This window comes from Polistes fuscatus, unplaced genomic scaffold, assembly GCF_010416935.1.
Source record: "Polistes fuscatus isolate 324 unplaced genomic scaffold, CU_Pfus_HIC Scaffold12, whole genome shotgun sequence".
NCBI classification, from domain to species: Eukaryota; Metazoa; Arthropoda; class Insecta; order Hymenoptera; family Vespidae; genus Polistes; species Polistes fuscatus.
The window spans coordinates 6,210,920-6,237,014 of NW_025113020.1; the positions used below are offsets into that span (position 1 = coordinate 6,210,920).

General features: G+C 33.2%; 1 protein-coding gene and 1 long non-coding RNA gene across 3 annotated transcripts in view; both read right to left on the reverse strand.

Moving 5' to 3' along the window:
• The window catches only part of LOC122513307 (matrix metalloproteinase-2-like), a 118,868-nt gene that overhangs the window by 26,070 nt on the left and 66,703 nt on the right, over positions 1-26,095 (reverse strand). The window contains exon 1 of one of the 2 annotated variants that reach the window (XM_043629606.1): positions 20,787-21,625. The exons of the other annotated variant lie outside the window; for it this stretch is intronic. Within the exon in view, the coding sequence (XP_043485541.1) occupies positions 20,787-20,863 (77 nt within the window). The 5' untranslated portion in view covers positions 20,864-21,625. Of the gene's footprint in view, positions 1-20,786; positions 21,626-26,095 lie in introns of those variants that run through there. 2 annotated transcript variants of the gene reach the window in all.
• LOC122513352 lies at positions 19,311-20,767 on the reverse strand. The gene is made up of 2 exons (XR_006302728.1): positions 20,713-20,767; positions 19,311-20,638 (listed from the first exon to the last, which is right to left on the reverse strand). It is a non-coding gene; the product is annotated as an uncharacterized LOC122513352 (long non-coding RNA).

The window sequence follows — 26,095 nt, forward strand, 5'->3', positions numbered from 1 at the left end:
CATAATTGATAAAGCTTGTGGCGGTATGATAATATAAGCTCATTTGCTATTAGACAATGGCAAATGAGAGCTTGTTATTAAACAGAAGTAATTACGAGATATCTAGGTCAACAGGTACACGACTTAATCAACGGCTAATCATCCATTAAAAGCTTCTTCGCATTTTCTATCAATCAGGTTTAACATATAATCCTGATTAATGTTCATGATCGTGACAGATAATTATCACGAATAATGATAATAATTTTCAAAGTTAATTAACATAATTATCACGAATACGTTGATAGATTATAAGATACTAATAATATTTCTCGCATTGCAAAATTAAAATTTCACACACACACACACACACACAGAAGTGTAATTTCATATTGAATTTAATACTAAAAAAAAAACAAAAAAGAACATAAAAGAAATGAAAAAAGGATTGTAAAGGTGTGTTGGAGAATGGGAAGGGGGAGGAGGAGGAGGAGTTAATTGAATTGATTGAAATATTCTGCAAAAGTTAATTATTACAACGTTGAAATTAATAATCCCATTGAGATTCGTGTATATTAAATCGTTGAAATAAAATCTTTACCTTCGATTCATATCAAAATCAATTTTCTAATACGATTAACGAATGATACAAAAATAACAAGAAATATATTTCGTAGGAGTGTATCTTTCAACGAGATTAGAAATCAAACCGAGGTTGTCATTAAATTGAACAACACTTTTAGTATTGCAGCCCAGTGTTTTCACCCGATTGTTTGAACGTAACGATGCACTTTATTGAATTGCTAACGCGTTTATTGCGTTACGTTGAAGAGAAAGAGAGAAAGAGAGAAAGAGAGAGAAGGAAGGGAAAGGGGGGAAAAAACATAAAAGAGAATCTAACGTATCGGATACGACCGAATTTCGTATAACTCGGCTATTCCCAAAACGTGCTGAAACGTTTCAATTGCATTTGAGCATCGAACCATGTAATATATTCTCAATGCAAGATAAATATGTATATATGTATGCATGTATTTATGTATATATATACATATATGAGACTCTGAGTCATCTAGAACTAAAAACGTGAATATTTTAACATATTTTTCTCGATAAAAATCAATTTCGAATATGTAGGATTAAAATTAGGTGTATTTTAAATATATCGATTATTAGAATGATTTATATTTCGTATTTAAATGAACATATGGGTGGGTGGGTGGTAGGGAGTATGGTTTGGAATAATCCTAACAATCTAACGAAATAAAATTGAATTGATTTGTTACATATTTGTGGGATGCGAGCACCTCCAGGCCAAACACTTAAGTAGGCATTCGTGAGGAGATTGGACGGTGGGCCCTGGATAGCTCAATTGGTTAAAGAGCAGTCGCCCAGAAAGCGGAAGACGAAGACCCGGGTTCGAGTCCCGGTCGTCCAGTCTGTCCAGTGGCCCAATTTTTTCACGAATCCTACATATTTAATAAAAAAAAGTAGGGGTCGAAGGGGTTATGGTAGAAATGAGTAATCGAAAATGAAAAAGGGAAAGAAAATAAAAGTACTCGCACTTGGTTGCACGAACGTGCGTGGGTGTACGTGTCGGAAGTTAAGAATCGGTTAGGAATTCTCCACTTTATCCGATATATAACACACAACGCGATTTCTCTTTTCTCTCTCTCTTTCTCTCTCACTCCATTTCGGTGAGATTAATTTGAAGAAGGGTAGGAAACGTCGCTGGCAGGAATACTCGCTTTTCGGTTGCCTTACGAACCGTAAAAAAGTCCTCCTGACCCCTTCTTCTGTCCGTGACTCTTCTTCGATAATATCGCTAACCGGAAAGACGAAACTTTTCCACCCACCCTCGAAACTCTCAAAGTTAGATAGGAAGGATAAATAGACAGTTGTGCTATCTCAATAAAAAACAACAACAACAACGACAAAACAATCAAATAAACGAATAATAAAATAGAAAATACAAATTTTTCAAGTATAAAAATGGTAGACCACAAAATTTGTATACTAAAAATTAAATAATAATAATAATAAATAGAAAAATATTGTGTACGATTCGATTATATTTCTCAAAAAGTAACAAGAGAAAAAATAGAATAAAATAAAATAGTAAAGTATTGTTAAATTGGTAGACAAATATTATCCCTATAAATTGTATATTAAAAATTAAATAATAATAATAATAAATGGAAAAATATTGTGTACGATAAAACAAATATGATTAGATTGAAAAACATTCTTACAATAAATTAATAAATCGAAATAAACGTGCACAGGTTTGTTTTCGTGTGTGTATATTTTTGTAAAACAGGAACAATATTGTTTAAAACGTTTGGAATTCGATAATGTTCGATGCTGTTCAAGACGTAGAAACGTCGTTCCGTCGAAACGTACCAACGACAAGCGTCACAGTTAAGCAACAAACACACACACAGACACACACAGAGACGCATATTATTCCTGTAGATTGTGTTTCAAGTTTCACTTGGCAATCGGTACTTTCCTTTTGTCGATTCCGATGTTGGCAAATGTCAGAAACGAGAGGAATAATCAATTCGTGTATGTGTGTGTGTGTGTTTGACATTTTATCGTGTCATTCCGATTTGAATATCTAACTTTCGTGTAAGTTTAGAAACGAATTTATTCATATATTCCCTATTCTCGATTATGTAAATTATAAAATCATACTAATTTCTTTTAGATCATCTAAAACGAATGGGTGACACGTTAGGAAAAAAAATGAAGGATGTAAATCTTTTAAATTTGATTTAATTTCATTTCAGGAAATTTTTCATTATTTTTTTTTTCGTAAAACTTATAAGATCGTAGTTGAATAATTATAAAAAATAAATGTGTGTGTGTGTGTGTGTAAGGGAAAGTATGGGGGGGGGGTAATGAATTGACGTGATAAGAAGATGATCAAAATGATCTTTTGATTTGAACGTTAATATCATTCACGGTTGTTCGATCAAAGTTATCGTTGTAAGCGATCATCCATGGTTCGAAGGGCGTCAAACTTTCCTGATTATCCCTATGAAAGGTTAAAGCGGCGTATCCGATATTGCTATTAGAGTAAAAGAGAAAACTATAGTCAGAGAGAAATAGAACGAACCTTGGAAATAGAGAAAATCGTTCGAGATATTAATTCCAGTCGCTGAGTTAAAACAAAAAATACAAAAGAAGAAAAGGAAATTAAAAAAAGTATCAATTATTTATTTGAATTGTGCAGATTGTTGTTGTTGTTGTTGTTGTTTAGAAAAATAAATAAATTTCGAAATAGGAATGAAAATATTATTGTAATGTGAAAAAAAAAAGAAAAGAAAATGAAAGCTTTTGTGAACTATTTTAATATAAACGTTATCTTTCCCTTTTTAATTCATTCCCTTCGCCCTTTTTTTTTTCTTTTCTTTTCTTTTTTCTTCTTTGCCGAAACTACACCACTTACTTTTCATTTTCTTCTTTTTCTTCTTTCTTCCATTTCACTTATCTCACAGGATTACCCGAGAAAAGTCTCATTCGGGGAGAATAAGATCGATAAAAAAACGAATCGATAAAATGAATCGAACGACGATCAATTGTCTTCCAGCCGAGGAGGAAGAAGAATTATTGCTTTCGCGGAAAATCGATAAGCTGGATTTTTTTCCACGTTAACAATTTTCTTTTTTTTTTTTTTTTTACTTTATTTTCTATCGTCAAAGTAAACGAGAAGATAAAAGAAAAGTAGAAGGGTAGGGATGGAAATGGTAGTCATCCTTTAAAGGGATGGAAAATAATTCATAAAAATGAATGCTTCCTTTTTTCATTTCCTAATTTATTTCTTTTTTTTCATTTTTTGTTCCATTAAATATATTATACGAATAAAAATTCGTTATATAATTTTTTAATTGTAATTATATATATTTAATTATATTATATATTAATTAATTAATATAATTTATTATATATTTATATATTTATATTATATAATTATATATTATTTGTTATATAATTAATTAATTATATAATAATTAAATAATATATCTTGTGTGAAATATAATTTTTCTGCAAAGCTTTTAATATTATTAACTAAATCCTACAATTGTTAATCAAATTGTTAAATAATATTGGGACGGGGGGCGGGGGAAAAAAGAATGTTTTTATCGTGGAAGAAATTTATTGTTCAAATTGTTTATCGAAATACTATTAACCGTGAAGAGAAAATGAAAAAGAAGAAATTAATTGAATTTATCGAGTTTGATCATCGTGGTGGTTGGTCTATGTCTCTTCTGTGTGTATGTGTTGAAAAATAAAGATAGAAAATAGGAAAAAAGGTACATTTATAGACTGTAAGGATTGTTTAGAAGATAAGTGAAAATTTGATCATTCTCATTTAAGCTTATTCTTTCGATAATAAAAAGTAATCATTGAGATATTTGATCATCGTTATTGCATGCACCAACACCACCACAAGGTTTTTAATTTGAAGATTAACTTTTTTAATGCCATAAAAATACTTCATCACACGAATAGAAAATATTCTTTCTATCTTTCATTCGTTCGTTCTCATTCGTTGATTAGTTGAACGATAATTTTATTAATGTGAACGAATAAATAAATAAATAAATAATAATACACAATTATTATAAATTTATTTAAAAAAAATCTATTTTCTATATATATAATCATGTTTAATTGTTCACAAAAGTGGATTAACACTCGAACAGTATCTCGACAACTTAAATGAAAAAGTTTTCTAGAATGGTTGCCCTTTACGATCGTTAAAATCACGTCGCTCGTTGTATAAGGGCTTAATTTTGGTCCTCTGTGCGAGTGAGAAGGATATGGAAGGGTTTATGGTATTTCCTCTGTGTATACTTCTATCTCTCTCTCTCTCTCTTTCTCTCTTGCATGTATCTACTGACGAAACTACGATAGAGGTAATCGAAATTTACATAATCCTCTTTTGGTTGGAAGCTTTGTGGTAGTAGAATGAAAAAAAAAAAGAAAAAAAAAGAAAGATTCTAATCCGTGGGAAGGAAAATTGTTCGAAAACATCCAACGTATAATACATTCTGCGTTGCATAAGGTATTTATAATATATACAATGATATATATATATTTTGTATCTGATTTTATTTCAATGAAATTATTCTTTTCATAGTAATTGATCAAGTGAAACACGAGTTTTTCGTATGAATAACAATTGTTTGTGTCGATGCAATTCCAAAATATTTGTCAAATGCAATATTGAAGTATCATCGAATCATTATTACGATTGAAAAATAAATTCCCCCTCCCCCCTCCCTGTCCACCTTGTCCACCTTTTGGTGATAGAAATAAAAGAAAAGAATCGGGTATGATTTCTCGTCAAAAAACAATTCTAGCACAAAAGTGAAGTACCATTTATCATCTACTACTGAAAAACGTCAAGTCGAAAATATATACACCTATCTTTTTTTTTTTTTAAAAAAATCCTTTTCAACTCTATTGTTTCTATTCCCTTTGAACAAAAAAAAAAAAAAAAAATAAAAAAAAGATAAAAATCGATCGACTGAACGAACTTCGTGACTCTCTACAATTATACGCGAAGTATTAGTTAACGATAAATAATAGTAATTCATAGTAATACTAGTTTTATCTCTCGTATAAAATGACATAAAACGATTGAACGATTTAATCGAAAACGTAACAACCCCCACCCCCTTCCACCACCGTTGTTATATAAACGTTGACATTTTTTTTTCTCCACGCAAAAGAGAAACGTGACAAAAGTTATATTTAATCGAGTTAATAATTATAGAAAAAGTGATAGAAAATATAGAAAGATCGGGGGAGGGGGTGGGGGAAAAATGGGAGGTGGGAGAGAGAGAGAGAAAAGGAAGAAAGAAAATTACTCGCGAACGAGCGTGCCACCAATAGCCATCCCCTCCAGCTTCACCTCACCCTCACCCTCAACCCTCAACTCCCACCCCCACCCCCACCCCCATTTCCAGCAGCCTGGGCACTCTTTCCTAGTCGATTCTAAACGCGGCCATGCACTCGTCCAATTAGTTTAATTAACCCTCGGCTGGGTAGGCGTGACGAGAAAACCTTGTGAAAAAAAAAGAAAGAGAGAGAGAGAGAGAGAGAGGAGAAAAAAATGCAAAATCGGATTAACTCGCGTTGAAAGGGCTATTAACAGCGGATATTAAAAGTTAAAGGGGGTGGGAATAGGAGGGGTGGCTTGGGTTTAACTTTAATTGCCGTTACGTGCAATCTGATAGCACTCTCCATTGGCTTGAGAAATAGAAATTAATATAAGGAACATAAATGGGAATATTTAAATATGTATGTACGTGTAACGTGTAACGTGTGTACGTGTACGTGAATGCATGCGTGCATGCGTGTGTGTTGAAAATAGAAAGTAAAAGGAACAAAAAGTAATGCAAGGTACAGTTAACAATTATTGCGAAGTCAGAAAATGTATATTTTTTGTTGAAAAAAACGTATAATAAATTATTGTACATATACGCTGCGTTTGAGTACGTTTATGTGTACGTATGTTTGTAAAAAAAAAAAAAGAAACAATGGGTATAATGTTAGGTAACATTTGCAATGAACATTTTTTTAATGAGTCGTTTCTACGCGTTTCGTTTTTATTTTAATAATGAATAATACCGAATGATTAATTTTTTACGACGTGGTGTTAGGTATTATAAACAAAACAAAAAAAAAAAGAAATTAATCGTAGTAAAAGTTCACAAACAACGATTCAAAATCGTACACACAGATATCTAATTGGTCAGCTGTAAAAATAATTAGACAAAATGTTTCTTCTAAGATTTTACTAGGAAATATTAAGGAAAATAATGATATGGGTTTACACGAAAGGGGTATTTTCGATGGTGGTATTGGTGGTGGTCGTGGTCTTACGACGAGAATTCAAAAGGGTTACGAATGGAAAGTGTTTCAGGTATTGGAATTGGGATAAAAGGGTTGGGGTGAAAGTGGCCTGTTCGTGCTTGCACAAGAACTCACATGCTTTTACACGCGTTTACACAAGGGTACGAGGATTCTAACCCAGTCCCACACCCCCGCACCATCTCAGAGAATCGAGTGGCCTTTTTCTTTTCTTTTCTTTTTTCTTTTTTTATCACACTTTACTCTCGGATGTGTACCAAAGCTGCTGGCTGCAGTATTTCCTTTCTTTCTTTTCTTTTCTTTTTATTCTTAGTATATTCTTCCCTTTCTTGTACCCTCCCCCCATTCCTACCCCTTAATCCCTTCACTAGTAAGAACTCGTACTCTATGGGGGTTCTTCGGAACCTAACCCTTTATCCCTAAATCTCTCTTCGGTTAAGTGTGATCAACGTTTATCGGATCGTAAACTAAAGTACCGACAAAATACTTTCTTCCCTTTTTTATTTTCTTTTTTTAAGTCCCTGGTAATTTTTTCTATGATTTCTTTTTTATTTTTTAGTGACGCAACCCTGACGCATTTGTTCGTTCGAAAAACGATTTTATGACGTTTCTATGATTTTAAAATATTGGATAATTTGTAAGAATAATTTTTAATTGAATTTCTTTATTATACATTGGATAATTATTTAAAAAAGAAAAAAATATTCTCAGAGGAGAAGGGGAATACGAAAAGAATTCGTTTTATATTATTACTCTGAAAATAACATTTGTCTCTCTTCCAATTAAAAAGAAGAAACGAGAAAGAATTTTTCTTTTTTCATTTTTTTTTTTTTGACGAACATTCGATTCGAATTAATCCACTGTTGGGTTTGCAAGTCCATTTCAATTTTCTGTATACCAATCTATGTACACACACACTCACACATATATATATATAAATATTATTTGTATGTGAGATAGTAGTATGCGTGGATGATTCACAGACGTCCAAATCGTAATAGTAAAATTTTATGAAACGAGGATACTGAAAACTGGTTAGTGATAACCGAGAAAGAAGATTCCGTTCCTGTGGGTGACGTAAAAGGATAGCAAAAGAGAGAAAAGTGAAGCGTGGGTGGATGCTTGTGGCTGTGGTGAAGATCGGGAGGAACGGGGAGGGGATATAATAGGGGGATCGAAGGGTTGAGAATAAAAAAAAAAATAAGAGAGAGAATACGAATTCGATCGATCGTTCAGAATGGACTTATGATATGAGCTTTGAGAGCTTCCGAGTGACGTACATTTTTTTTCATGCATGCGTTGTCCACGAGTAGTTATGCTATTTGCATATTTTCTTTTTCTATTTTATATTGGTCACGGTTTATAAATTTTATTTCTTTTATTCGTTGGAACAAATTTTTGTTAACTCTTTTAATTATAATTTGTATTGGCAATCTGTAATACCGATCGAGTAATTTATTCGAAATAGTGAAGTATTAATATGTATTTCACCATCCTCAATCCTTTCCAATATCCAAAACTATTCCGACTATTAAAAAACGTTCTCAAAAGAATGAAAAACCAATTAAAAACGATGAATTGACTACAGCTGTCCCATTAAAGTCCGCCATTTTTTTTCCTAACCTCGATTGATCAATTCGCAAGAAAAAAAAACATGCAAATAAAAAAATCAACGCGGACTAAAAAAGGAAAGATCAGATGAGGAAGAAGGAATAAGAGTAAAAGCAACACTCGAAAAGAATAATCTCAAGTTTTACGTGCTTACCCACGCAACACCAGAGGCAGCACCATCAGCATTATGCACCAACCCTCTTATCGTTTGTTTCAAAAACCCGCCAAGTATGAACGAGACGCGATATAAAAGAAGAAAAAGAAAAAGAAGGAAAAAGAGAAGAAGAAGAAGAAGAAGAAGAAGAAGAAGAAGAAGTAAAAAATAGGAGAAGAAAAAAGGTAGTAAGAGAAAGATAAAGAGAAAAGAAAAAAAGAAGAAGAAGATGAAGAAGAAGAACGCTTTGTCTGGCCATGAATACTTCTGAATCCTCCCTTACACTCCCACCGTAGGTTCTACCCTAGGTTCTACCCCTTTAAGAAGAAGGTTCTCCATACTTCATGTCTTTGTTTAGGTGCCCTTGCCCTTGCTATGGCTTTACCACTTCCTTACCCCTCTCTTTTCCACCCCCTTTTTCACGAGTACTCTTCTCCTATTCCACTTTTTACAACGCACGTGAACATACCACTACAGAGTAGTGTCCACGTATATGCATATGCGTGTATTTATTCTTCTATTTTCTTTTTTCAACGCTACCAAGTCTTCCCCTATATTTTTTACAACATATATCTGTCTAAAAAAAAAAAAAAAAAAAGAAATTAGAAGTGCAGCAGCACGTTTGCGTCTACGATGCAAGGGAGGGTCCATTCCCCTGCCCCCTACCTTCCCCCCTAAACCATGTGGGGGTCTTACGACGTGAGTTTGCCTTGCGTGAGTTTCGTTCAAGGGTATGCATTCGAGGGTACGACTACTCTACTACCCCTTCTTACCTGTTCCTACCCCTATTATTATTATTATTATTATTACTACTACTACTATCCCAGCTATGATCTTCTCGCGTGTGAATTGTGGTTGACGTTACATACTAGTTGTTTTAAGAAGGGTGTTATATTATACTGTCTAGAGAGTGGTCTGTACTACGAGGGGGAAGAAAAAGTGCATATTCGAGAAAATGTAGAATTTTTTCTCTGGCTTTGTTTATTCCTTGTTTGATTGTCTGTTGTATTAATGGGATGAGAGTAAAGGATAATGTTTTCAGAATATAGTTATTCATATAAATTAAAAAGATTAGAAAAGGTATGAAATATCTAAAAAACAAAATCGATTAAATTCATTAACAAAATATTTGACTGCATAAATACAATTTAAAAAACTTACTTAAATCTATTAGAAAACGTGATCCCAATAAGGATAGAAGGAAAGTGCCCTTTTTAACAATCTAACATACACCTCTTGAGAATGTAAGTTAATTAAAATCCGATTAGAGTTAAGAGAAATAGTTGAAAGGATAATTATTAGAGCGTGAAGATCGTTCTTATAAATTAAGAAAAAGAAAAAGAATAAAAAAAAAAGAATAGAAAAAGAAAGAAAGAAGGAAAGAAAGAATAAGAATAAGAAGATGAAGTATAATAATAAGAAGAAAGTCCAAAGAGAGAAATCTTTAGTTTTCTGAACTTCACAACTGAGTTCCAGGTTGGAATAATTTGCCAGGATTAAAAGTATATGAAAAATTAATGAGAAACTAAGAGGGGGAGGGGAGGAAATAAAGTCAAACGTTTCTCTCTCGGTTGAAAGTTCTATTACTCTCTTTCTTTCTTTCTCTCTGATAAGCATATTTCAATCTCACCACGTAAGCCCATAACTCCATGACCTTAGGAGCTATAATGTAATTGCTCCTCGTGCTACTTGAATTACAATTTTAATTGAATGAACGTTACCAAGTGGTAATACTAATGAGCAAAAGACTGATGAATATTCCGCTTTTAAAAAAGAAAAAAAGAAAAGAAAAGAAAAGAAAGGAACTAATCGTTTAAACATTTTAACACACGAATGATTTTTTTCTATATGTATCCATTTCTTACCCATCTATGCTTAACGAGTAACAGAACACAATGAGACATTTTTAAATCATAAAACCATTAATTCGGAAATATATCTCTGGACGATAAATAATTTTATAAAACGTTTGCATCCCCTATATATATATATTTATATTACATTGGAAAAAGATCGTATTTTCTTTTTCGAAAAAAATAATGAAATAAAAAAAAAAAAAGAGAGAGAGACATAAAATGAGCCAGAGAAAATAAATCTATTTCCATGTCGTCGGAAAGCATGGTTTCCCTTACAAATAAGGACAAAAAATATTACGTTACGTGTATTTCTAATTAGGGTTTAATTTATACAATGCAAACGACGACGAGAACAACGTGAACGTTCGACAGTGTAATAGTAATAGTGGTGCAATGTTTTAACAGATAAAGGAGCAAGAGAGAGAGAGAGAGAGAGAGGGAGAGGGGGAGAGAGGGAACAAACGTACAGAACATTGGACGAATGTAACGAGGCGAATGCTATGTTTGCTCACTGCGAGATAAATCGATATATACCCCACGATTTGTGCGAAGATAAACACCAAGTCTTCTCTCTCTCTCTCTCTCTCTCTTTTTGTTTTTCTCTTGCTCCCTCTATTTTTCTCTTTCTTTTACTTGCTTGTTTGTTTGTTCGTTCGTTCGTTCGTAAGATTAGAATCTAAACAATTTATATTGAGAAAGAATTTCACCCAACGAGCTGTTACATCTTCTCACACTCATACTTACATTTATATATACACATACACTTTCTTTCTCACTCATTCATTCACTCACTCACTCGCTTACTTTTTTATTTAACACAAATATTTATTGATGTTCGCATACAACTTATCTTTTAGTTCAGATATTTTCGTTCGAATTATTTCGTCCCTAGTTACGTTCCAATTTATTACTAAATGTAAGTATATTTATACTGTGAATTCATATTTTTGGGTCTATTTTTATTATCATTTTTTTTGTAAACGAGTTTACATTTACTCCTTTAGAAAATATAATTAAAATAATTACACATAATCATTCGGATAACAATGTGTTCGACAACGATTTATGGGATAGGAGATGAAATAATTAATTGCAAAATTGGAAATTAATCATCCACCTCGTGGAAAAAGCATTTATTCTTTTCGAATGAGACGTTCATTGCTAAAAACGAACTAAAAATGCGATCGCGAGGATTCATGACATAAACCATCCCCCATCGCCACCATCACCACTACCACCCCCATGCAAACGTATTGGAAAAGAAACGGCCTTCAACGCGGCCATTTCTTTTTTTGTTCGGTTCCGAACAATCCGTTTTTTCCCCTGTTGCGTTATACGATAAGAATGGAGAACGAGGGGGTGAGGTGTGAGGAAAGAAAGAAGAAAAAAAAAAAAGAAAAAGACAAGGAAAGGAGAATGAAAAGAGAAAGGGAAAAAAGGCAGATCCATAAAGCAACGATACTGTGCGGAAAAGAAGAAGCACATCCATCGAGTCGATAAATTTCAACGATCGTTAAGCTTCGCTTTCTCGTAAAAATAAAAACGAAAAGAAAAAAGCGGGGGTAAGGGGGGGGTTGAAAAAACAAAAATTAGGAAACGATCGGACGTCGGGCGAGTCTGTCGAAACAGAAATAAAAATAGGAGGGGGGAGGGTGTCGAGAGGGGATCGAAAAAACGAGAATAAACATGCGATTCGTCTTTGGTAAGGGAGAACTAGAGCAACCGCCATGTGTTCCTTTTTTTTCTACTTTTTTGTTTTTTTTTGTTTTTTAAACAAACGTTACGTTGCATGAATGCTTGCACATATGCGTGTACGTACCATAGGATGCATGTACGTATGCACGGAACAGATTATTGGAAAAAAACGATATTTGATGACGGAAGGATGCGCCATTTTTTTCTACCTCCCTTCCCCTCTCTTTTCAATTTTGCACCATTTCTCGTTTCTAATAATTCGGAATTTTTGGTTTCTGCTCATCTACTTTTTTTATCTACTAAAGATTGTTCGTTCGAAATTGTATTGAACAGGCGACTGATTATACGAGTTTTATATAGAATTTGATTTTATATACGTATCTACAATCGGCCATCTTGATTACTTTTAATTGACTATAGTTCGATTTAATTATAGGTTATATTTCATTAGAGAAAGATGTATAGAACAAAAAAAAAAAAGAAGAAGAAGAAGAAGAAGAAGAAATGTTCACTTTTAATCTCGATGAATTTGGAAAATACTTGAAAACAATCAATACCTCGATAATTACTTCTTATTGGTTGCAATCGGAAACTCTTCGAGTACACTTCAAAATGGCGGCCACTGTTGTAGCCAGTAAATATAATCGCTACTCACAGTGCTATCTATCGGATACTATCGGATTCTATTTCAAATTTTAACCTCCATTCGCGAAATGTACTTTCGTGTGGTTAACGATAAAAAAAAAAAAAAAAAGAAAAAAGTAAAAAGAGAAAGAAAGAAAGAAAGATAAAAAAAGGAAGGAACGAGAAAGAAAAATGTTATATCGTTCGTTTCTTAACGATTTTTCCGTCCCTTTTACAGCGCATAAAATATCGAATGTAACTTTTCCTTTTTTACATTCAACCCTCAAGCTCAACCTCAACTCTCCAATCCCAGTCCCATCCCCACCATTTTTATCTTTTCGCAAGTCTACCGGAAAAATGGAAACTACTATAATAAAGAATAGCAATGTGTAGGTCATGGCCGTCAATATGGTGCACGGAGTTCGGAAATTTATGGCAACCACACAGCATCATTCTTTTCTTTTCATTTTTCATTTTCTTTCTTCCGCATGTGTTATCCTTTTCCTTACTCAATAATATTATATAATGATAATAATAATTTCAATGCCTTATACATTTTATGATTTATAGAAATGAAAGAAGAAAAAGGAAGAATTTAATCCAGAAAGTTACTTGGAAAAGTAAAAGAAAGGAATCTTCAAAGGACAAAAATGTGTACGCAGACACATATATATATATTTCATAACATATACTTTGCCATATATGGTTACGAGTTATTACCTCTCCCACCCTTATCATTTCTCCAATCCCCTTGCAACCCTTCCAACCCATCTAACCCAGGTTTCATACATTTACTCGTAATTTATTGAATTACGAGCGCGCAATATTTCCTTACCCCTTGGGATGGTATAATGAACATAATGAATTTCGTTGTAATGAAAAAGAATCAAGTAAATGGTTTTTCCTTTTCTCTTTTTTCTTTAGTCGAATGATCCTTTCTAATATTTTTATCTAAGAAATTTATTATTGGACGATACTTCAATTAATCGAACTATTTCTTTTCTTAATATAATGGAGGAATAACAAATAAATATTAATATTAATTGAATGTACAGAAAAGAGAAAAAAGATTAATAAAAATAGAGAGAATAATTTGTAATAAATAATTCATTAAAACTTACTATTATAGAGTGCTCGATTAGGTTGTTTCTCAATATACTAACCTGGAAATAAAAGAAAGATAAATATTAATATCAATTTTATATTATTAAATTGTTTGAATAATGGATATCAAATTATGTGACACTTGTAAAAGAAAAAGAATCCTATCCTATCGCATTTAAATATCTCATTTTACTTTTTGATTTTCCATATATTTTATTATTAAACATTTAGTTAAATATAACAAATAAAAATTGTTGCTTCGCATAATCGATCTACCCCCACCATCCCACCCCCTTTCATTCACCATCAATTTCAACTATCCAACATTGAAACGATAACGTTGTTTGATAAATATTAATCTGATTACACACACGTATACATACACTTTGACCCCTACCAATGCACGAATAAAACAAATTCACGCACACAAATGTAACCTACCACCAACGTGTATCATCATCAGTTTATACGTTAATTAAAAATTTGCCAACCGATAAAGGTGGATGGTTAATTAAAACTCTAACAACATTTTCAAAAAACAATAAACAGAGAGGTGAACGCATATCAAAAACAACACCCCCCCTCCCCCATTCTCCCCCAATATTTGTATTTCGTAGAAAAATATTCAATGCGATAGAATTAAGATTATGATTAATCAGCACGATATAGAAAAGAGGGGAAAGAAGTGTGATCGAAAGTATGGTTAAATTTTCTCAAATATAATTATATTCCTTGCTCAATTTTTTTTATACCAAAATAAATATCCTATACTCATACCCACATACATTATATTAAATATAATAGTAACTTGTATGATTCTCTCGTAATTAATATTCGTTCACATTTTGATTAATTGATTAATTTATTAATTAAATATTTCAGATCAACGAATAATCAAGTTGCAATAGTAAGAAAATAATCATGAACTAATAAGAACAAGTATTATTGTAACAAATCACATTCTAATTTCCATTTTATCGTCTCCTTAAAGTTGATCCTATAAACAGCAACAGTAGCAGCAGCTGGTAGGAATGTTGCAAATGTATATGTGTATGCTTGCGTGTGTGTAGAATAATAACACATACCAAGAACCAGTTACCTTCCACACCCTTTAAACAGTACTGAACGTGTCTTTTCGTGCTAAACGCGAACAGTAGAATTTCTCGAACCATTTCTCTTCCCCATTCCCTTACACTTCACCTCTGACCCTTATCTTCATACCTACTACCACCACCAACCAAGGTGTTAGTATTCCCTCCCCCTCCCTCCTCGTGCCCCTGTTTTCCCAGTGCTTCCAATTTACGCCACACGAATCCGGCCAGCTTATCGTACCATTTAATTAGCAACCGCTTTGCCAACGTCCACGTTGTCATTTCTGCGTGAATGCGTATACAGCAGAGTGTGTGTCCATTCTCACACACACAAACACACACACACAAGCATACACATTTTGTCTCTTTCCGTGTGGTTACTTATAGAGGGTAAAGTTATAATTAACGAGGTGTTATCAAACTCTTAGAGAAAATTACAATGTTATCGTTATTACTCCGGTAATTTGACGTTAAACTATAACCCACTTTTCCGATTGTTGTTAAAATTGGGGATATATTATAATAATCAAAATATTGCAGGCCCAAGGAACTCCACTGATGACGTCGCTGCTATTAAATCTAGTCGGCCTGCAATACAATTTTAATCTAATGCCTTAAATTACACGAAACAGGTATTCTGACCATTAGTTTAGAGACGAAAATACTTTCCTCTACAGTAAAAAAGGTGAATATAAAAAAATGTTCACGAGTGTGATGGAAAGACAGGAAGTGGAGTTATCTCAAAGTAACGTCAACGCTTTATTGGGCGAGTGTGTACAAAGAAACCCAAAAGAGTAGGAATAAGAGTGTGTAGCATGGTTAAAAGAAAGGAAAAAAAGGAGATACAGATACAGATACAGATAAAAATAGAGAAAGGGAGTGAAGACGAATATCCTCTAGAGAGTTTGTGACTTTGGAAAGAGGTAAAAAGAAAGAAAGAAAGAAAGAAAGAAGAAAAAAGAGCTTAAAAAAAATTAAAAAGAAGAAAAAGGAGAAGAAGAAGAAGATGAATAGTCTACTGAAATAAGGACAGACACCCTAAATGGGGGTAGGGAGTGGAAATTGATCTAAGGGTAAGTCAACGACGTTTGAATAAAAGAATAACATAATTCTTTCTTAATAAAATTTATAATTTTCAGATATTCCTGGCATAAGAAGAAGAAAACTGAGAAAAGAAGAAAGAACCACAGAGAAATTTAGTTTCGTTACCTCCTCGTACATCATGTGATCCTGTACAAAATTTAATTTTCGACAAAATTCCAAAATTTTCTCGATAAATTCAAAGTTTTCTCGAAAAGAGGATGTTACAGGATCACATGATGTGCGAGGACGGTTATCTCGATTCGGACTTTTCCAAGAAATGACTCATTTCCAAGAATTTCAGACTTTCCAAGAAATGACGTCATTTCCAAGAATTTCGGATTTTTCCAAGAAATGACGTTCATTTCCAAGAATTTCGGATTTTTCCAGAAATGACGTCATTTCCCAGAATTTCAGATGACGTCATTTCTCGGAAAGTCCGAAATCGAGATACCTCCTCGCACATCATGTGATCCTGTTAACAATCTCAATTTTCGAGAAAACTTTGAAATTGTCGAGAAAATTTTGAAATCTGTCGAAAATTTAATTTGTAACAGGATCACATGATTGTGCGAGGGGTATCTCGATTCCGGACTTTCCAAGAAATGACGAAATTCAAGAATCAGAAATTCTAAGAAATGACGTCATTTCCAAGAATTTCAGATTTTTCCAAGAAATGACGTCACTTCCAAGAATTCAGATTTTCCAAGAAATGACGTCATTTCCAAGAATTTCAGATGACGTCATTTCTTGGAAAAGTCCGGAATCGAGATACCTCCTCGTACATCATGTGATCCTGTTACAAAATTTAATTTTCGACAAAATTTCAAAATTTTCTCGACAAAATTTCAAAGTTTTCTCGAAAATTGAGATTGTTAACAGGATCACATGATGTGCGAGGAGGTATTCTTGATGACGTCATTTCTTGGAATTTCGGAAATTCTTGGAAATGACGTCATTTCTCGGAAAGTCCGAAATTCCAAGAAATGACGTCATTTCTTGGAAAAGTCCGAAATTCTTGGAAATGACGTCATTTCTTGGAATTTCAGATGACGTCATTTCTTGGAAAAGTCCGGAATCGAGATACCTCCTCGCACATCATGTGATCCTGTTACAAAATTAAATTTTCGACAAAATTTAAAAATTTTCTCGACAAAATTTCAAAGTTTTCTCGAAAACTGAGATTGTTAACAGGATCACATGATGTGCGAGGAGGTATCTCGATTTCGGACTTTTCCGAGAAATGACGTCATCTGAAATTCTTGGAAATGACGTCATTTCTTGGAAAAATCTGAAATTCTTGGAAATGACGTCATTTCTTGGAAAAATCCGAAATTCTTGGAAATGACGTCATTTCTTGGAATTTCTGAAATTCTTGGAAATGACGTCATTTCTTGGAAAAGTCCGGAATCGAGATACCTCCTCGCACATCATGTGATCCTGTTACAAAATTAAATTTTCGACAAGATTTCAAAATTTTCTCGACAAAATTTCAAAGTTTTCTCGAAAATTGAGATTGTTAACAGGATCACATGATGTGCGAGGAGGTATCTCGATTTCGGACTTTTCCGAGAAATGACGTCATCTGAAATTCTTGGAAATGACGTCATTTCTTGGAAAAATCCGAAATTCTTGGAAATGACGTCATTTCTTGGAAAAATCCGAAATTCTTGGAAATGACGTCATTTCTTGGAATTTCTGAAATTCTTGGAAATGACGTCATTTCTTGGAAAAGTCCGAAATCGAGATACCTCCTCGCACATCATGTGATCCTGTTAACAATCTCATTTTTCGAGAAAACTTTGAAATTTTATCGAGAAAATTTTGGAATTTTGTCGAAAATTAAATTTTGTAACAGGATCACATGATGTACGAGGAGGTATCTCGATTCCGGACTTTTCCAAGAAATGACGTCATCTGAAATTCTTGGAAATGACGTCATTTCTTGGAAAAATCTGAAATTCTTGGAAGTGACGTCATTTCCAAGAATTTCAGATGACGTCATTTCTCGGAAAAGTAAGAAATCGAGATACCTCCTCGCACATCATGTGATCCTGTTACAAAATTTAATTTTTGACAAAATTTTGAAGTTTTCTCGAAAATTGAGATTGTTAACAGGATCACATGATGTATGAGGAAGTGGCATGCGCCATTCTTTTTTTTATGTTTTTTAAATCATACTTTTCAGTTCTTTAAATATCTTCATTTTGTAGAATAAAGGAATTAGGAATTGTTTTTTCGTAATATAAATAATTCAACAAATAATTTGATTTAATTTAAGTATATTTTATAAATTTCAATCTTGTACAGAAAGTTTCTTTTACATTTCTTTAATGTAGATCTGATTTTTAATATAAATAAGATATAATTTATAATAATTAATTAAAAAAACGTTGTAGGTTGTTCTTAAGCTGATGTCGTTGATCCATTGTGCGTGTTGATCCATTGAATGTCTTATGATTATCCTCCTGGTATCAGGAAACCTTAGAAAGAAGATAGAAATGGGTCCCATATTACGAAACTAAATTTCTCTGTGTTTCCTTATCTTCTTATTCTCAGTTTTCTTCTTCTTCTTATGCCAGGAATAATCTAAAAATTATAAATTTTATTAAGAAATAATTATTGTTTTTCATTTATTCAAGCGTCGTCGACTTACCTTTAGATCAATTTCCCCCTCCCTACCACCAATTTAGGGTGTCTGGCCCTATTTCAGTGGACTATGAAGAAAGTGTACAGAGGATATATCCAACCCTCCTCTCCCCACACACATACACATTAATACACTTACACGAGTACAGGAATGCAAGGATATCGAAAGAAAACCGGAGAAAAAGGGTGGAACACGATAGTGGCAAAAATAATCAGGTTAAAAGTTCGTCCCGGGTTGGAGAGGGGAAGAAAAAAAGAAAGAAAAAGAAAGATAAAATAGAAAATGCATCGAGGGGTGGGCTTGGATGAGCGAGTGAGGGTAGAGGAGGGTGGGGGAACAGGTAGAAGATAGTCTCTTTTGCAAAACGTGGACGGAACGTGCGCGTAACAAATTCCAAGCAACGAAACTACTGTGTTTTTAGTACATTGCGCGCACATACAGACACACACACACACACACACACACACACACATACTGTCGTTTATTTGTTCATGTTATGTTGGTGGCAGTGTACTTGGCGATTTTCTACGCGCGACTGTACTCGCCTTTTGTGCTTCGATTCTTTATTTCCCTTCATCCGTAACGCATATAAACCCCCCTCGCACTTCTACCCCTGTCGTTCTTTCAACCCTCCTCCCCTTCGATACTATTTCATCGTATCTATCTATCTATCTATCTATCGTTTTATCTACGTTCAGATTTATTTCGAATCATTGCAGCGAAAATGATTCCCTTCTTCGTGACTCCCTTTTGTTTCGTTCTTGTTCCGGTGATTCTTTCGTTCTTGTTCAAATGATCCGAAAAATTATAGAAAATGTTGATGAAATTGTTGAAACGAAAAGGTACGAATCGTTTGTTGGGGAAAAAAATTGATTTAATTCTGTTTCACGTTTAGTATGAGATAATGATTGCAAAAAGTATCTGGAAGTTTTGGAAATGTTGGATGTAGTAAAAATAAATAAAAATAAAAATAAAAAGATAAGAGAAAGTTGGAAGACGAACTGGTACATCTGTTTCTTTTCATTTGCTTTCTTTTTAAGTTTTTTCCGTAGTGAAAGACAAGACTTTCGAAGGCAAAAAATATACATATATGTAATAGCTAGGATACGCGTGTGTATAGGTGTGTGTATGTGAAACTTTTGCCAAGTGTCGTACACTTTATTAGGAACAACCGCACAAAGAGATGAATGTTGAATAAGAGCATATAAAGAGAGAGAAAAAAATATATATATTTTCGTATCATTTCGAGAGTAAAATTTCTAAGGGATTAGTAACGTATGTGGGTCAAGTGATCAAGAGCTCGATTAAAAATATGTTGAAATTTTGTTGTTCAAAGTAATCACATATATAATCAAAAAGTTTTATAATTTAAATAAATAATATTAATGAAACATTTAACGATAGATTGCAGCTAAGGTTGCAATGAAAGGCAATTAAACATGGCTGCCAGATTTAATATGGCAGCATAAAATGGCGAATGATCACTTCGAATTTTTTTTACCATTTTAATTACTATAGACATTTAATTAAACGTGATTAATATAGACAAATACGTTTTTATCATTTGATAAATGTGATTTTGTAACAAATAATATAATTTTAATTATAGTTAGCTAAACACGGTTGCCAGACTTAATACGACGAGCTACGAGTTTAAAACTTTTCGATGATTCTACTAAATGAAACATAAGTACAATACAAATCTGTTACTCAGCGAATCTGATTTAGTACAAAATGACATAACTTTCCTAAAAACATAAATTACCAAGCCATGACACTGGACAATCGTAGGAAACTTAATTAAAAAACGAATCAAAGTTCTAAATGATCCTTAAAAAGAAAAAGAAGACACCGAAATGAATTCTCTAATTTCATCCAGCGAAACTAGTAACACATTGTTTCCGTTCTACAAAAAAGAAACAATCAAAGTAATATGAAAATCCTCGTAATGGTAAAATCATTTCCACTGATATTACCGACCGAGTAACCCCGACAACTCAGCAATCTAACGACCAAGCAAGCAAGCGAGTGTACGAGTGTAGAAAGTAACTAACCGTGTCCGAAGCGACCAATTCAGCGGTCGTTTATATTCCAGGCAGAGATACGTAAGTACGTATCCAACAAAGGACATTAGAAACGCGTTCCAAAGCTAAAGAAGTGAAACGTTGCCACGTCTGGACAGTATACTTGGCTCACCACTTGACTCCACTTGGCACGCTCGAGTCCAACCTAACCCTAACCCCACTCCTCTTTATCCGCCTGCCACCCACCACCATCTTCATCATCGTCTTTCAAATCTACCTTCTTCCTTCTTACATGTACCCCCTCTCCCTTCCTCCCTTCCTCCTCTTATTTCGCTTCGTCGAGTCTAATTCTCTTGGCTAACCATAGCTTTTCGGCTCGCATTCAGCTCTCACTGACTGACTGAGTGCTACCACTACTACAACACTGCTACTACACAACCTGAGCTTTCTAAAGTCTCGAGATGGTTTTAAATTATCCGACGTTGCATGAATACTTTGCCAGAATTTAGTAGAAAAAAATACTATCGATACATTTTCCTTTCTCTAAAATTTCCACTCCCTCAAAATGTATACAACCAATTATTCGAAGTTTAAGATTTATTATATGACGATATTATTATTATTATTATTATTATTATGTTTCATAAAGGTAGAACAAGAGCACGCATCTTTAATGATAGACAACATTTTGAAAGTTTGCTTTTCGAGCATTATTTCGTAACTCACCGCTCAAAGAGTTAATTAAACGAGAAACGTTAGAAGCAACCAACTCACCGTTGGTTCCCAACTGACTGACTGGTGGTGGTTGCCTTCGCTAAACGGGACTTTGTTTTGTTATATTCATGTCATGTTACTTAAGTTTAAAATACTCTTTTCACAGTAAGGACACTGGTATGAGCAGCTTATCTCCAACGGGATAATATTCATTTTCCAATTTTTCAACATTTAAGTATATTGTTAACAATCTGTTGCAAAATCAAAATTGTGTAAACTTATTCTTTTGAAAAGAACATTTTTGTTGTATAAGATTTAAATTAAATGTCCACGCGTGTGTCGCAATAAAACAGAGTTTTTGAGGTTAACATGCAAATGGCGATTCTAGAAAAAAAAGGCAGAAAAAGATGGCGGCTAATGAACTGTAGTTTGCGACAATGTACTTCCTCGGAGGATATATCGCACGAACAAAAAACACACACACATACATACATACATATAAACGTAGAAGAAGAGGGAATGGCGGAGTTAATTTTCGCATTCGAAGGAGTTTCACCGTAAACGTTGAACGCGTACGTAAAAGACATAGATGCAACTTGTCACAGATACTGTACGCAATTAGTGTACCACAGACCAACTTTGAACACACCGGAATTATTCGCTTCGACGAAGCCGCGAATCAAAATTACCCTACGGGATAATACCTGCTTGTATACTTGTCTAATATACATGTGTAGGTGTACGTGTGTAGCTAGGATAGAAAATTTGTCGCAACGCTAATTGTCGCGATAATTATAACAACTACGTTAAATTATAGAAAGATAGCGACAAATAAAATGATCACATTTACGAGACAATACGAACGAAATTAAAACGTCATTATTCTCATTTTAATTCTAGTTACAAAATCTTATATAGAATATTTATAAGTATATGCTGCTGCATCACATGAGTTTTAAATGTACAGGAACGAAATTGTCCTTAATCCTGACAAAACAATTGAACTTTTACGAAAGGATAGAATAAATATAAAAAGATAAAATCATTTCTCTCTAGACGATAAGAAACCGAGTCGTTCAAAGGGTCGGAATAAATAATTTATTTAACCGAAAGGAAAGAAGAATATCAGAAAGATATAAAAGAATAAAAAAGAAAAGTATAGTGAAGATAATAGTAGCAGTAGCAGCAGCAATAGTGGTAGTAGTAATAGTAGTAGCATAAGTATAAATATAAGTAATACTTGGTGACGGTCGTCGCGAGGCCACGATTACGTATTTGCAAGCAGAAGTTTTCTCGATGGGGTCGCGACCCAATTTATAGTTGGCGTCGAGGCACGAGAGCCTTCACCTTTGAACGCGGGACAATTAACTTTTTATTACCCCCACTTTATCCCTCGCCTAAACCTTCCTCAAGCAACCTTCTATCTTGCCCTACTGTTTCCCTCCACCCTGTTTCCCCTGGCCCTTCTTTTACTATCTACTGTCTGCTGTCTCTTGTATTGTTCCATTGCTTTCAATTTTAAGTTTCTTCTTCTTCTTCTTCTTATTCTTATTATTCTATCTCTTTCTGACCCTTTCTTCTTTGTGCTAATATATCAGAAAGACATCGATAAATTCCATTCGCCAGCGTGGAAAACAATTTATCGTTCCTTTGCCATGGCTTACTTATTATCTTCTTCTATCTTTTTCTTTCTTTCTTTCCTTCTTTCTTTGATACTTGTTCACTCTCTCACACTCGCGTAAGTTTTATTTTATCGCTATCTCGTGCTTTTTACTTTAGGAAGTTGGCAACGCACGTGCCTGACAAATTGCTTCGAAAGATTCATTTAATGAGTCTCAACTAAACTTATCGTATATCAATATTCTCGGAGATTTGTCGGATAAATAGTACCGGGATTTTATTTGTTGTAATATTTTTACTAGTACGCATTGTTTAAACATTTATGATCAGTATCGTGATATTTCTTATGGATTACGTGTTCTAGGTAATAATAATCTTCTATTTAATATACACTACCTTCTCCGCCATTGATAATTTTATGAGACTTAACCTATAATCTAAGTTTCAATTAACTTATCTACGCCATTGTTGTGTCGGTCGCAGATTTTTACAAAAAGAATTTATTAAAAGAAGTGAACATATATCGGATCTTAGATCGCAATTTAGTGTCCATTACGAAGATAATGGCTTAAATCACGCACACGTTAATACCATGTCGTAACGATGCATATATACATATATAATTGAGTGAGTGAGTGAGTGAGAGGTTAGGGGGATTGAGGGACGGGGATGAAAGATTGACAATAGTATGATTTCTAATCGGCCAACGATTGGCGCCAATATGGCGGGTGTCGAAGGTTCGAGGACGATCGATCGAGTCAATTGACTGTCCAATGACGTTTTTATTTTATAATCGATGAATACTTTTTCATTGTTAGGAAAAACACGGATAAATATAATTGAAGAGAAAAAGAGATAAAGAGAAAGAGAGAGAAAGAGAAATGAGAAACATTCAATGATCATTAACATAACCTATTTTATACCTATTTTACTTTTCTTATTTACGCATAAATGTATAAAGATATTTTTATACTTTTATAAATTATATATAAAAAGGAAAAATGTTTAAATTGATTATTTTATTTAAATTAAAATTGATATTAAATCGGTCAATACTTTGCGATCGATATAACCTAAAAATAGTACGGTTTTTATTTTCAAATATCAATCGGAAAGAAATTTTCGGCTAACTCAACAGTCTATTCATTTTTTCTCTCTCTCTCTCTCTCTCTTTTTTTCGATAGAAAATAAAAAAAAAAATTGTTCGATACAATTCAACAGAAACGATTATTCTTTTTTCTTTGTCTACTTCTTCTTCTTCTTCTTTTTTTTCCTTTTCTCTTCGTCCTCGTTATTTTACCGATAATAACTCTCTCCCTAGTTTTACTAAGTATTTGCATGTTTTCTTTTATAAATTATCGATAATGAATATCATTCCTGTTGGTTGTTGATCGATCGATAAAGAAAGACAATTTCACAAAATTTCATTTGAATATCAAACTGCTGGGTATTTAAAATATCCTTTTGAAACACGAGACATATAAATAATAGGTCGAATAAATTATTCAATCAAAATTAATGCATTAGACAAATGAACGAGCACATACACACACACGTAAAAAGGCATATTATTTACATGAATAACATATTTTCCTACAAAATTACTAATAATAATAAAAATGCTATTCATTTTGTAGATAAAGTAGATCCCTTCGGAAATAATTTCTTTCCAACACTTGGATATGATGAATAAAAACGAACTTGTTCGCTCACTCAAAAAGGTTGTGATGACCGCTTGGAACCCAAAGTAAAGGAAAGCATCACACCCAAGTTGAGTGAGTCCACACGATCGTCATATTTGCTTTGACGTTTAAACACGTAGCCATCTTTTTCTTCTTCTTCCATATTATTCCTTCTTCTTATTTGTCCGTCGTTATTATCGTTGATTCCTTTTTATACAATCGTCACCCAGACTATTGTCTTCTTTCTTGTTCCTTTGTTCGTCGAATTATAATTACAAATTGTGTGATTCATTTTAAATGGATCGGAAATATATTTCCATTTGATTTCGAGGTTAACTCTGGTAACGTTGTAATTTTATTTATCGTTGTTTTTAATTTATTTCAAAAAATAAATTCCATTCATTAAGCTAATTAAATTCAATCTCTTTGAAAATTAATTTATACATTCCATTAAATTTATTCATTCATTAATATAATTTCGATTAATAATTTTTATACGATATTTACGCACCAACGCGCGCGCATGCACACACACACACACACACATACGCGTGTGAACTTTTATTCTTCAAAGGATATTTTATGAAATATATAATTTTTCTTTTTGTTAAATAAATTAAAATAAATAATGTAGCGAATAAAATATTAAATGTAAGCTTGAAATCGTGTCTTCTTAAAGTATAACGATATCAAGTATTCAACTCACGATCGTTGCACAAATTTGCTTAGAATTATACAAACCGCAAGAGACACGTTGTCCTTACTCGATTCAACCCCCTTCCTCTCCTCTCCCTTTTATCAAGGACAGAATGTTCTCTCTTATAAAAGTAAAATACAAGAATGGTAGTGGATGAAATTGAACGAAAGAAATAGGGAAAGTAGAAAAATAGTAAAAATTTACTTCTCATTTTGTTCTCTGACGAGAACAATAAGAAAACTAAAATAAAATAAAATAAAATAAAGGATTAAAACTTTGAAAAAGAAAATAATCTTAGGCCAAACTTTTGCGTCAACTTTAAAATAAAAATCGTGTATCGTTTCGTGAACTTTTGACCCTTTTTCTTGAAACAATTCGTAGAATTTCTCTGCGGAGAATATTATTAAAATATATGTTATTGATTAATAAAATATTTCATTTTCTTGCTGTACAATTAGAAATTTTCTTCTCGAAAGAAAAATAAAAAGAGGGAAGGTAAATAACATTCAATCAGCTAATACCCATTTTTTTCTCCATCGTAATAAATACTATACCCAACCCTTTACCACAAACACCACTACCACCATGCTACTTCAGCTTCTACCCATAATGCACTACTATTATCA